Source organism: Pelophylax lessonae (genome assembly GCF_965119305.1).
Source record: "Pelophylax lessonae genome assembly, chromosome: 10".
NCBI classification, from domain to species: Eukaryota; Metazoa; Chordata; class Amphibia; order Anura; family Ranidae; genus Pelophylax; species Pelophylax lessonae.
In genome coordinates, this window is record NC_138777.1 from 39,930,923 (window position 1) to 39,944,845 (window position 13,923).

Below are 13,923 nucleotides of genomic sequence, written 5' to 3' on the forward strand. Positions count from 1 at the left end.
GCTGTGGCTCCTGTAGGCTTTGCGTGTGTGCGGGGGGGCCTCCATGTCCACTTTGCTTGGGGCCCCCAAATTCCTTCAAACGGCCCTGGTTCGGGGAACCAGGCAGTGAAGCCTTGCGGCCTCAGGGGCGGTCCCTACTGCGCATGCACGAAGCGCGCTGCGCTTTCGGATTGGCTCGGCGGTGGTGGGTAGGAAAAGGGGACCTCACTTTGCCGCAGCGCCGTTCCCGGAAGTGGGGAAGGGTACCTGTCAAAAACAGGTACCCGTTCCCCCCTCCATCCTGAAAGGTGCCAAATGTGGCACCGGGGGGGGGGGGGGGACTCTGCTTTAAAGTCACTTTAATTATATAGTAAAAGGTTAAAGTGGGGTATATAGCATGTGAACAAAATACTGTTCTCTCCCCCCTGAAAAACAGCTACTGAGGGTTGATGGGGACTAATTACAGCATCTTCTGTAGATCGATGGTTGCTGTGTGTGCTGCCAGCCATGGAAGATTTACAACATCGGATCCTAATCTGTCAGTTTGACTTCTGTGACACTTGAGTGCAGTAGACATACGGTATTTTAAATAAATATTGACAGTTATAAGTGGAAGGAAGCGTATGTTCATCATTACACAAAGAAAACTCAGAGGACTGTCTGTAATGTCATCACCAGCTTGGAGATCAGAGCGAGGCTTGGCTAAGGAAGAGAGCCCAATAGTGGAACTCAGAGCGAGGCTTAGCTGAAGAAGAGCCAAGTAATGGAGATCAGAACGAGGCTTGGCTAAGGAAGAGCCCAATAGTGGATCTGAGAGCAAAGCTTGGTTAAGGGAGAGCCTAGTAGAGGAGCTCAGAGCGAGGCTTGGTTTCCGGAGAGCTAGAAGAGGGATCGCTCCCATACAGACACAGCACGTTGTGTTGTTTACATTTGGAAATAGTAGTGGTGAGCGGATTGCGGTGTAGTGTGAGCGCTGGAGAGGTTCTAGAAGTGTTTTGTTGTCGGTGATGCTTTGTTGTTGTTGTCTCTTTAGTTAGTAAAGTGTGATTTCCGCCTCTCACAGGAAAGGAAAGCTTGATACAAAATCTCTGCTGTTGTCACCGATTTCACCCCCACAATGGGATCGGCAGAGGATCTGTTTGAAGACATCGTCATGTGTGAAGAGAGGTGAGGGGGTTCAATTTTATCTGCTTGTGTAGGAATTGCTGCTCTGTGTCAGTGTGACTTTGAGCCCATTGACAGTGTTGTATGTTAGTACATGTTAAAGTGATTATAAAGGTCATTTTTTTATATATAACAAACCTGTCATGCTTCCCTGCTCTGTGTAATGGTATTGCACAGAGTGGCCCCCGATCCTCCTCTTCTGGGGTCCTCCGCCGGTGCTTTCAGCTTCTTGTTGATGACCCACCACAGGAAATTGCTTGCTATGGTGGCACACCTGCAGGCTTGATGTTTTTTTAAAAATAAAATAAAAAAATAAACATGTTATACTTACCTGCTCTGCAATTTTGTACAGAGTGGCAGGGATCCAGTTATCGGGTTCTTCTTTGGCTCTCCTGGCCCCTCCCTCCTTTTGAGTGCCCCCCACACCAAGCAGCTTGCTATGGGGGCACCCGAGCCGAGTCACAGATCCCTGTGTCCATTCAGATACGGAGCCGTGACCTGGCCCAGGCCCCCTCTGTCACCTGATTGGCCGACCGTCTTTGACAGCAGAGGGAGCCAATTACGCCACGCTGCTGTCTTAGCCAATAAAGAGGAGAGTCCCGGCAGCTTAGGTACTCCTGAAAATTTGCTGGAAAGATGGGCTCAGACAACTATTAGGGGGGCTGCTGCACACAGAAGGTTTTTTTTTTTATCTTAAAGCGTAGTTCCACCTAAAAAAACAAAAAAATACATAAAAATACCCCCGGGACAGTCAGGGATAGTGCATTTCACAATGGATAGCCTCTGATCTGTCCCAGGTTCGCACTTACCTGCAAGAAGAAATACTTACCTTGAAAATTTCTTCTCCAGCGCTGCCATCTCAGGTGTGGGCAGCTTGAAGCCAGCGCGTTCCTCTTCGGTCCCACGATGTACTGTGCCGGCCCCGCCATCACTTCCGGGTCTGCAGCGTCATCCCTGCACAGCTTCTGGGCATGCCCAGAAGCTGTTTAGCAAGGTATGACGGCGCCTGCACCAGAACGGACGTCGGTGCAGGCGCATTGATTCCTGGGAGCGATGACGTTCAGCTCCCAGGAATCATTGCAAAGCCAGGAAGTGACGACTCGCCGCGGCCGCCGAGGGGAGGAAGAGGAAGTAAGTATATTATCTTCTAAACCAGGTAAGTAATAAAAGAAAAAAAAAAATTGCGATTATCCATTTGTTTTTCAGGTGACCCGGGCCAAGAAGATGGGACGAACTTTCATTTTCAGGTGGAACTCCGCTTTAACCGGTTGCCGAGCGCCAGCCTGCCAGGGGATGCATGTGACTGGCTCGGGCTGGGCACTGGCTGCAGCTTGAAGTGGTCATCACCCCCAGGAGGCCCAGCAAGGACCTGCTGAGCTGTCATCGGCATTGCTGAGATGAGACACCCTCAGCAGAGCCCCACATCCCATCTCACCCCCCCCCCCCCCCCACATACACCCAATTTACCCTGTCCCAGTGCCCTGCCCACCCAGTAACCTCGAAACAGGAAATAGCCCCCAGCACTGTCTGGCTGTCAGGTCCTGTGCTGGCTATGGCCTGTTGGTCGTGCTGGCTATGGCCTGTTGGTCGTGCTGGCTATGGCCTGTTGGTCGTGCTGGCTATGGCCTGTTGGTCGTGCTGGCTATGGCCTGTTGGTCGTGCTGGCTATGGCCTGTTGGTCGTGCTGGCTATGGCCTGTTGGTCGTGCTGGCTATGGCCTGTTGGTCGTGCTGGCTATGGCCTGTTGGTCCTGCGGGCCATGGCCTGTTGGTCCTGCGGGCCATGGCCTGTTGGTCCTGCGGGCCATGGCCTGTTGGTCCTGCGGGCCATGGCCTGTTGGTCCTGCGGGCCATGGCCTGTTGGTCCTGCGGGCCATGGCCTGTTGGTCCTGCGGGCCATGGCCTGTTGGTCCTGCGGGCCATGGCCTGTTGGTCCTGCGGGCCATGGCCTGTGGGTCCTGCTGGAAGCTGGCCATGGCCTGTGGGTCCTGCTGGAAGCTGGCCACGGCTAGTTTCCAGCAGAACCTACAGGTCAGTGGCCAGCAGTACCCAAAGGCCATGGCTAACTCCCAGCAAAACTTACAGGCCAGTGGCCTGCAGGACCAACAGCGATGGGCACTGGTGAGGCTGCATTTATGGGCACTGATGAGGCTGCTCTGATGGGCACTGGTGACGCTGCATTGAGCCTTAGATCTCAGGGGTTCATACTGGGATTTGAAGTCCATTACTTTTGGAAGGTATGAACTTCCATTAATTGAAGGGCTGCAAATTCCAGCATGAACCCCTCAGAGCTGAGGACGTGACACTCCCTCTTATCTAGTGAAGTCCCAACATGACCCCCCTAAAATCTAAGAATGTGCCACCCCCCCCAAAAGGGAAGGACTACTAGTCCAAGCATAAACCCCTCAGAGCTGAGGACATGACAGTCCCCCAACTAGTGAAGGGCTACAAGTCCCAGCATGAGCCCCTGAGATTTAAGAATGTGACCCCTTAGAGCCCGTGGGTTCATGCTGGAGCTTGTAGTCATTCACTAGTTGGGGGGGGGGGGGGGGGGTCAGGTCTTCAGCTCTGAAGGGTTCATACAGAGACTTTTCTGCACTGCTTGCACTTTAGTTCCTGAGGCCATGGTTTTAAATATTGTACTGTTTTTTTTTTGTGCACTACAAATAAATATGTGCATAGGAATTCATTCATATTTTCTTCAAACTATAGTCCGGCACCCAACAGTGTCTGTGGGACAGTGAACTGGCCCCCTGTTTAAAAAGTTTGAGGACCCCTGATGTAGCATTTTTGACAGTGGACTGCATGGTGTGTTGGTGTGCCATTCAGAATGAATAGTACAATTGTGTGAATAGATCTGTGCATGGAGTAGAGATGAGATCCTCTGAACTCCTCTCTAGCCAAACTCGTGCCTTTTTTTTATTTACTCCAATTAGCTGTGGGCTGCGTCATTCCAATGATCAGAGTTTGGATAGAGATGCGTTTGGTGGACACCCAAGCTCACCTCTAATAGGGAGAGAAGTCCGACCCTCCTATGCTTGTAGAAGTCCTGTTTTAGTATGGTTTTCAGTAGTAGCTACTAAAGCTTTGGGTGCAACCTGTAACATGGTGCAAAACCACTGTGACTCTTCTATGCATTGTTGCAGTATTTAGAAAGGCAGATGTATTTGTATAGTTGAAGCGGTATTGAACCCAAAAAATCACTATATTGCAGTTTGCCAATCCGTGAGTGAGGTGGCTGCATTCGTAACACACCTCCTCTCCTTGGGTGTCTCCACTCTGGATGGAGGAGCAATGGAGTAAAATCAGTCTGTATATGCAGTAAAGTATGCTGATTATACTCCCTGTGGAACTTAAGGGGTTAATAGTGTGCATTGTGTAAAAAGGCTGTTTGACCCTGTCTTCTCTGATCCTCCCCTTCTTCCACAGTCACCAAACCATCTCCTGATAAGACAGACCATTTAGAGTCACTCTGCACATGCTCAGTTTGGTGTGTATTGTTAGAGAGTTTTTTTTGTTTTTTCTTGGGAGGGTGCATGTGATCAGCACAGGGCCAATCAAGACTGTCCAGAAAGAGGGTCGGGGGTCCTGTAGCCTCATGGGACAGTCAGAAAGGAATGGAAATTCCTTCTACAAACTTTAACCAGACACTAGTAGAAGTAACAAGATTGCTATTTACTGCTGATGATGAAAAAAATTTATTTAGCAGTTTATATTTACTAATTGCTGTGTACTGTGGGATAGATATAGTAAATGCAGGGTCCTGGGTTTAGTAACACTTTAACCACTGCGCGCTGTATAGTAAAATGACTCTCATTCTGGGATGACGTCATATGATGTCACCCCAGTGTCGCTGCTCCCGTGCGCCTGATGATGCAGTTCTTTACCCATGTGATTGGCTGTGTCTAAGCACAGCCAATCACATGTGAATACGGAAGTGTTATTTATCGGCTCTCTTCTCCTCACACTGACAGTGTGAGGATGGCCGAGCCGATCAGTGCCATCTCCTCATAGGGGAGACATGTACACGTAATCAGGGCACTGGTCATCATTGCCCTTCAGTGCTGAGCAGGGGATCTCTCCGCTGACCTCTGCTGAGCAGGGGATCTCTCCGCTGACCTCTGCTGAGCAGGGGATCTCTCCGCTGACCTCTGCTGAGCAGGGGATCTCTCCGCTGACCTCTGCTGAGCAGGGGATCTCTCCGCTGACCTCTGCTGAGCAGGGGATCTCTCCGCTGACCTCTGCTGAGCAGGGGATCTCTCCGCTGACCTCTGCTGAGCAGGGGATCTCTCCGCTGACCTCTGCTGAGCAGGGGATCTCTCCGCTGACCTCTGCTGAGCAGGGGATCTCTCCGCTGACCTCTGCTGAGCAGGGGATCTCTCCGCTGACCTCTGCTGAGCAGGGGATCTCTCCGCTGACCTCTGCTGAGCAGGGGATCTCTCCGCTGACCTCTGCTGAGCAGGAGATCTCTCCGCTGACCTCTGCTGAGCAGGAGATCTCTCCACTGACCTCTGCCGAGCAGGGGATCTCTCCACTGATTTCTGCTGAGCAGGCAGATGACAGATCTGTGTCCACTCCACTGATGCAGAGTAGACAAAGCCCGCTCTCCTCTATAGACATTTGGAAGTAAAAACACATGTGTGTTTACATCCAACTGTCATCTGATCCACCATATGGATGGGGAACAGATCCCCCATGCATCCATTTTTTTTATTTGGTGGATTGGATGTCACATATCTATTGACATCTGCCTCTCTATAGAGGGAAATGGATGGTCTAATCGTGTCCACCTAAAAAACTGATTTATTTGCTATGGGTCACAGCTGCAGTTTCCATAAGTCCGTTCCAAATGAAACCGCACTACCAGGGACAGACCAATTGCCTGACCACAGAGCAAAAGCGGAGAGTGCGTGCAGACCAGCATACTGCTGATTGTGATGTTAATGGCTTTTTAACTTGATTGTGGATTCATCTAATAAAGGACATGGAGACTGTAGTGCTGACTATACACATGACAGATTTCCAGCTATTTCATCAGCTTTAAACAATTGAACAGATCAAAGCAACTTACTATTTTTACAAGTAAAATCGTTTTGCAGTGCTTGAAAATTGTAATGTGATATTTACAATTAGAAGGGGACTACTGTAGATAGCTCAGATATTAATTGGGACATTTATTGTCAGTGTTTTTCTAGCTTTAAAAATAAAAATTTTGGCTACAGGTAGTGCCTGCTGTTAGAGTATATATTCTGCTACCACAGCCTTTCCCCAGCATCACAATGAAACAAAAGGTATATGGTCTAAACAGTTGCATGCTGTGAAACTGGCTGCTTATTGTAGTTCAGGCAGCAAACACCAGTGGGTATTGCTTAAAGCAGGGGTGCTCAACCAGTGGCCCACAGGCCACATGTGGCCCTCTGAGCCCTCGGATGTGGCTCACTACCTCAAACCAGGGAAGCACATGCCCATGCTCTAGGATGGTGGATCCGTAAGCCTAGATTGCAATCAACGGGCTGCCGACTTGCCATCCCAGAGCATCAGAGCGCATGAAGCTGGCACTTTGCCTGGAACCTTTCTAGCAGCCTGGAGAGCGATGTCAGCAGAAGCTGGAATAGGAAAAGGTATTAAATATTTCATACACTGCACTTTTGCAATGGGCATTTTAGTGCTAATAAAAAAGGGTTATGAGGCTGCTTTCACACTGATCAGCAGGTGCAGAAAATTGCACCTGCGGCTATTATATCCTGCAGGTTTGGTGTGCTTTCTAAAAGTGCACCAGACCTGCAAGGTGTAATAGCATTCTGTGGCTCAGTGCAGGTAACCCGCAGGGGCACTCTATACTGCAGTGCATCAGTGTGAAAGGGCTAGTTTACATCGGGGCTTGACTAATTTGCTTGAAATCTTGGAGCCATCTTTTTTTTTCCCGCATGCCTAATTGCCGGCTTTTGTCGGACCGGCTGCCATACACACACACAGGTTTTTAATGAACCGGCTGATGTTGCCCGGCATTCAACCCGTGTGTACTTTGTTTACTTCTTCTGAGAGATATTAAAGGAGCACTCCAACCACATGACCACTTCAGTGATTTGAAATGGTCATGGTGGTAGAACTCACAAACACTGCACATGCTGGGATATTTACAATTATGTGCTGGGGGCTAGTTGCACCTCCTAGCACGTGATGTACTGCTGTCTGGAAATGCTGGAGGAAGCATGCTGAGCTGATGCTTCCTGTGTCTCTCCTCTCACAGGTGGCGTCATTTGATATCACTCCGCTTGTGACAGGACGGAGCTGGAACTATACGGGAAGCCTCAGCTCCGTTCTGTCACAGCTGACAGACACCACTCTGTAGCCAGACATCCCAAGTCTCCCGCATGCGGGCGTGGCACTTGCGGGTGTCAGGGAGCCGCAGCCCGCATGCGGTAGACTCTGGCACCTCGCAGGACTTTTGGGATGTCTGGCGACAAGACACCTGCCGCAGTGTAACCCAGGCGCCAGGCCACTAATTCTAGTCGCCAATGTGATCTGGCACCTGGGGTTTGTTGAGCCCTGGTTTACATTTTATGTTTTTTTTTTTTTTTTTTTTTGGGGGGGGTGTTAACCCCATAGTTCATTGTGCCTTGCTACCGGTTACCAAATCACTTAAGTGGCCCTCGCTCTTAAAAAGGTTGAGCACCCCTAGCATAAAGCTTTTGTGTGTTTAACACTTGGGGCTCCATTAAAAAGTAGTGACATGCGCCTTACAAAAGACATACTGCTGCTTATAGAAGGAGGTTCACTTTATTTTACAGTATTCAGTTTTTGATGGGACAAAGCTCAGTATATGTAGTATTTTGTTCCATCTTCTAGGTGTCCCGTAACGCTAGATGTGAAATGCCCTCCGCGGCACACAGCTGCCCAACACTGCAGCTAGCAAGGAGAACGCTGCTTTGCTACTGAGCGGCCTTTTCCAGCTCCCAGCACAAGGGCTGACACACCTCATCTCCCTTCCTTAAAATGATACTAAAGTCTCAGTTATTTTTTTGTTAAAAATACCAAACATGTTATACTTTCCTGCTCTGAGCAATAGTTTTACAGAGGGCAGTCCAGATCCTCCTCTTCTCAGGTCCCTCCTTGGTGCTCTTGGCCCCTTCCTCCTGTTGAGTGCCTCCACAGCAAACTGCTTGCTATGGGGGCACTCAAGCTGAGCTGCAGCTCCCTGTGTCTATTCAGACCTGGGGCCCTGGCCCTGCTCCGCCCCCCTCTCTCCTCATTAGCTCACTGACTTTGATTGACAAGCAGCATGAGCCAATGGTGCTTCATTGCAGACTCAGCCAATGAGGAGGGAGAGTCCCGGGCAGCCAAGTCTCTCATGCAACATCGCTGGATAGAGATGGGGCTGAGGCGGGAGCTGCACGCAGAAGGCTTTTTATCCTAATACATAGAATGCATTAAGATAAAAAAACCTTCTGACTTCACAACCACTTTAACTACAGTGAGGGGAAAAAAGTATTTAATGGAAGGTTTTTTTTTTTTTTTTTTTTTAACAGCGAGAGACTAAATAGCAAAATAAATCCAGAAAACCCCATTTCAAAAAAGTTTTAAATTGATTTTAATGAGTGAATAAGTATTTGACCCCTTCACCAAACATGATTTAGTACTTGATGCAAAACTCTTGTTGGCAATCACAGAGGTCAGATATTTCTTGTAATTGGCCACCAGGTTTGCACACATCTCGGAGGGATTTTGTCCCACTCCTCTTTGCAAATCCTCTCCAAGTCATTAAGGTTTCGAGGCTGATCTTTGGTCACTCGAACCTTCAGCTCCCTCCACATATTTTGTCTGTGGGATTAAGGTCTGGAGACTGGCAAGGCCCCTTCAGGACCATAATGTGCTTCTTTTTGAGCCACTTCTCTGTTGTATTTGGCCGTGTGTTTTGAGTCATTGTCATGCTGGAATACCCATCCATGATCCATTTTCAATGCCCTGGCTGAGGGAAGGAGGTTCTCACCCAAGATTTGACGGTACAATGCCCTGTCCATTGTTTTTTTGATGCAGTGAAGTTTTCCTGTCCCCTTAGCAGAAAAACACCCCCAAAGCATAATCTTTCCACCCCCATGTTTGACAGTGGGGATGGGGTTCTTGCAGTCATAGGCAGCATTCCTCCTCCTCCAAACACGACGAGTTGATTTGATGCCAAAGAGCTCAAATTTGGTCTTATCTGACCACAACACTTTCACCTAGTTCATCTCTGAATCATTCAAATGTTCATTAGCAAACTTCAGACGGGCCTGTACTTGTGCTTTCTTAAAGCAGGGGGACCTTGGGGACGCTGCAGGATTTCAGTCCTATACGGCGTAGTGTTTCCAATTGTTTTCTTGGTGACTATGGTCCCAGCTGCCTTGAGATCATTTGACAAGATTCTCCCATGTAATTCTGGGCTGATTCTCCTGATCATTGAAGCTCCATGAGGTTAGAGCTTGCATGGAGCCCCAGAACGAGGGAAATTGACAGTTATTTTGTGTTTCTTCCATTTGCGAATAATCGCACCATCTGTTGTCACCCTCTAATCAAGCTGCTTGGCGATGGTCTTGTAGCCCATTCCAGTCTTGTGCAGGTCTACAATTTTGTCCCTGACCTCTTTGGAAGGCTTTTTAGTCTTGGCCATGGTGGAGAAATTGGAATCAGATTGATTGCTTCTCAGGACAAGTGTCTTCGTTACAGATAACAAGCTAAGACACCTGGGAGCCAGAAATGTTGCTGATAGAGGATCAAATATTTCTTTCAGTCATTAAAAAGCAAATCAATTTTATAACTTTTTTGAAATGCGTTTTTTCTGGATATTTTTGTTATTCTGTCTCTCAGTAGTAAAATAAACCTACCATTAAAATTATAGACTGATCATTTCTTTGTCGGTGGGCAAATGTACAAAAATCAGCAGGGGATCAAATACTGCCTAATGAGACGCAGATGGCAAACAAACTGCCCACCCTCCCCTATGCTACCTAAAATGAAAAAAATGCGTTGGCTACAGATATTACCATGGCTGCCATTTATCTCTTGACCCTCCCTCTTAAATTGCAAGCTCCAACAAGCGGGGCTCTCGGATTTCTGCTGTATTAAATTGTATTGTAATTGTACTGTCTGCTTTTTACATTTTAAAGCGCTGCATAAACTGTCGGCGCTATATAAATCCTGTATAATAATAATAATAATATTATTTAGGCACAGGGATATTCTTTACAATAATCTATTACACTCAGCTTGCTGTTTGATTCCGAAAGCAAGCAAAACGCTATCCATTCCAATGAATGCAAATATGTGTGGGGAACGCAGTCATAAAACTTCAGGATCCGCACTGCATTTTTGGCACAGAAAATGCAGAGCATTGTGGAGTAAATATTACAGTTAACAGTGGAGAGTGGATGGCTCTAGCCCCTTAAATTGCCCAATCATAATTGCTTACTGTTACGTCTGGACTAATGCCGAGGAGTAGTACCTGCCGGAAAAACACAGTAATTATTTCTAGGGTCTATAGCCGCTGACAATCGTATGCTAAAAATTCGACATGCTGGTTGTACGATTGACTTGGGTACAATCAGCGCCTATAGATGGATCGAATCTCAGCTGGTTCCTGCTGAACTGACCGAGATTCGATCCATCTTTGGCCGACTCACCACCAGGTGAGGTTGCAGGAAAGAGAATTGCATAATCTATGGGCTGCTGTAGTGCCCTGTGGTCCAGCACTGGCTGAGAAATAAGTATTGCAGTGGTAGGGGAGTTTGTCAAGCGTGCTTCATATGTCTGTTCCTGCCTGAGTGCAGGTTTCCCCATCACTAAAGGACAGTTGTACTTTAGGATTGATACAAATGTACGTGCTCACAAGTAGCGTCCATACAGAAGCTTTGACACCTTTGTTCTAGTGATAGTAGCTCTTTTGCCTCCATACCTAACAGATTAGATGAATGTGCAGTATCATCATGAGAGCAGTGACAAGGGTGGGCAGCTCTGAAAGTGTGTGAAGTTAATAAGAAACCAAACAATCCTTGCAGCTTTGCATTTACCGCTATCTGTTTGCTTCATCAACATCTGTCATGCTCATGTGCACAATTTAGGTACAGTAACATCCTGTATGACAGCGTGACTGCACTCATGTACTGCTGTCCTTGCAGTTCATTACAAAGCAGTTATAAAACGGTGGTGCTCCTGCCTTTTGCCATAAATTCCTTAAGCATAATTTCATTTAGTGTTTTTAGTACTGTGAGAAGTTTCTGTGTTGTGGAAATTTTATTAGGACTAGTGTGGGCATTTTTCAGGATGTGTTTTATTTAGCTTGTCATTATGGCTCCTGTTGTCGGTTTGCTTGCAATACGCTCATTAGAGCATGTGTGGGCAAACTGGCATTGAGGAAAGACTACTGGCAGTGAAACCTTCCTTTTAGATGTGTAGACATGTTCGCTCTACATAGACCTCTCCACCGGCGAACACTCCATGCACTGTGCGGTGCGGAGTTCAAGGATCAAGCAGCAAGGATATGACCACCAGCGAGAGCCCCTGTATAATGAGCAGATTTGTTCACTCGGCGGGAATATGTTTGCTCTGTGAAGTCAATATAATTTTGATATCTATCTGCCTTTATGAAGGGATACACGCTCCTGTCTTTCTACTGTGCCTGATCACCATAGTGGAAACAGCATTGCTCTTTCCCTGCAGATAGCCTCACTTCTATGGGAACCGTAGTATAATCCTATTAGGCATTGTTCTCTGAGCCTTACTGAGTGGGATGCACGCTAGTAGAAGTGGTGGGAATACATGCAAGAGTTTGATCAGAGCAGTGTTCACGGTTCTACACGCTTGTTTCATTGTGTAGTGTTAGGCTCGAATTCCGATACACCTGGGATTCATTGTTTAACTGAGGTGCGTCGATTTCCACGCACCAACGGCGGGAAGCCGTGCACACTGTTCTGCTCATTCACGATCGTGTACTCCCCCTTTCTATTGTATATTTGAATGTATACAGGTGTGTCATTGGCTGATTCTATGTGAGTAACTTATGTCATGTGACTGTACATTTGGAACTGATTGGCTGATGTTGTATAGCCATCACTTCCTGCTGTTATTCCTGTGTTGTCCCATAAATAAACGGAGCTCAATGCTTTAGGCAGGACATTCTATCGAGCATCCAATGTGATAACAGCCTGTGTGTCTGTATTACTGGGTACTGCTGAGCGCGTTCCATTACCTTATACAAAAGATCTGAGAACTGTGCTTTTTTTAACGGGATTAAATGCGCGTGGCGTATACCGTGTTTCCCCCCAAAAAAAGCCCGGGTCTTATATTCATTTTGGCACCAAAAGACACAGTAGGGCATATTTTCGGGGTAGGTCTTAGCTATAATGTGCTGTCTTCTCTTCCCTGTCTGCCTGTCAGGAATCCCGTGTGAACCTAGTTTAGTGTATGTAAAAATCCTAGAATCCACTTTGTTTTTGTTTTTATATACTGCCCAATGTGTGTTTCTGTAATAAAATAGTGTGAAATACCTTAAATACCGCGGTGCTTAGCTGATCTCCTGCTCTGCTCTTCTCCTCTCATAGCACCCGAGGGCGGTCACAAGGATCATAAAATATACGGGAGACCATCTGGCCAAGGTTCTTAATCTGTGATTCAACAATAGTGCAAGGTGTGTACTCGTCGAAGATGGCAGCAGCCATTTTATGATCCTTGTGAACGCCCTTGGGTGTTCATAGGTAGAGATGCATGCTAATCCCCAGTTGCCTTGGGGGTACACGATAACAGAGAGCCTTTTAAAATGTTTCTACTATGCTAAGCCCCTCTAGTCACTATCTAGAACCATCTAGACTGACACACAATAGAATACTGCAATAAAGCTCAGTGGACACATAACCTTTTAGCTGCAATCTTTTCCAGACATAATCGTATTGCGATGTAACTGTGGCTGGTGCATGCTCAAATAAAACTCCCCTGAAGAAGGAATCGTTTCCCGATTCCAAAACATTTTGGGATGTCCTATGCCGCATTGTTAATCAGTGGGTTCACCTTTAGGCCCCTTTCACACATACGGTCCGTTCAGTTCAGTCACGTCAAAACGTATCCGTTTTTTGTCCGTTTTTTTGTCCGTTTTTCGTCCGTTGTCATCCGTCTTTCATCCGTTGTCATCCGTCTTTCATCCGTTGTCATCCGTTGTCATCTGTTTTTCATCCATTGTCATCTATTTTTCATCCGTTTTTTTTCATCCGTTGGCATCCGTTTTTCGTCCGTTGGCATTCATCCGTTCAAAAAAATGGACATTGACGGAAGCAGATGAAAACGGATGTTAACTGATGATCATCCGTTGTCATCCGTCTTTACATAGAGATGCATTGATGTCCGTTTTTCATCCGTCAACGGATGGATGAAAAACGGACAAACGGACAGCATGTGTGAAAGGGGCCTAACACTGGTACACATGCAACGGACACAACCACCTACATCATGCAATTCTGTCTTATGGTTTTATAAACGTGTGTTGAGATATATATATATATATATATATATATATATATATATATATATATATATATATATATATATATATATATCTCATTTTTTTTTTTTTTTTTTTTAATGATACTATTTTATTCTACTTTTTTTCTACTTCTACTATTTGATCAGTTCTGTCCACTCAAATCCCCAAAGGACACTCTCTCTTTTTTTTTACTGTAATAGTTACATAGGGTAAAAAGTTCATTTAGTTCACCCCAACCAGTAGAAAACATGAATGAATAAATAAAATAGTAACACA

The 13,923-nt window shown here is 46.7% G+C and overlaps 1 protein-coding gene across 1 annotated transcript in view; it reads left to right on the forward strand.

Moving 5' to 3' along the window:
* The first annotated feature begins 969 nt into the window (after positions 1 to 969).
* LTO1 (LTO1 maturation factor of ABCE1) overlaps positions 970 to 13,923 on the forward strand; it is a 46,415-nt gene continuing 33,461 nt past the window's right edge. Inside the window, exon 1 of the mRNA XM_082270070.1 lies at positions 970 to 1,146. Within this exon, the coding sequence (XP_082126196.1) occupies positions 1,097 to 1,146 (50 nt within the window). The 5' untranslated portion in view covers positions 970 to 1,096. The remainder of the gene's footprint in view (positions 1,147 to 13,923) is intronic.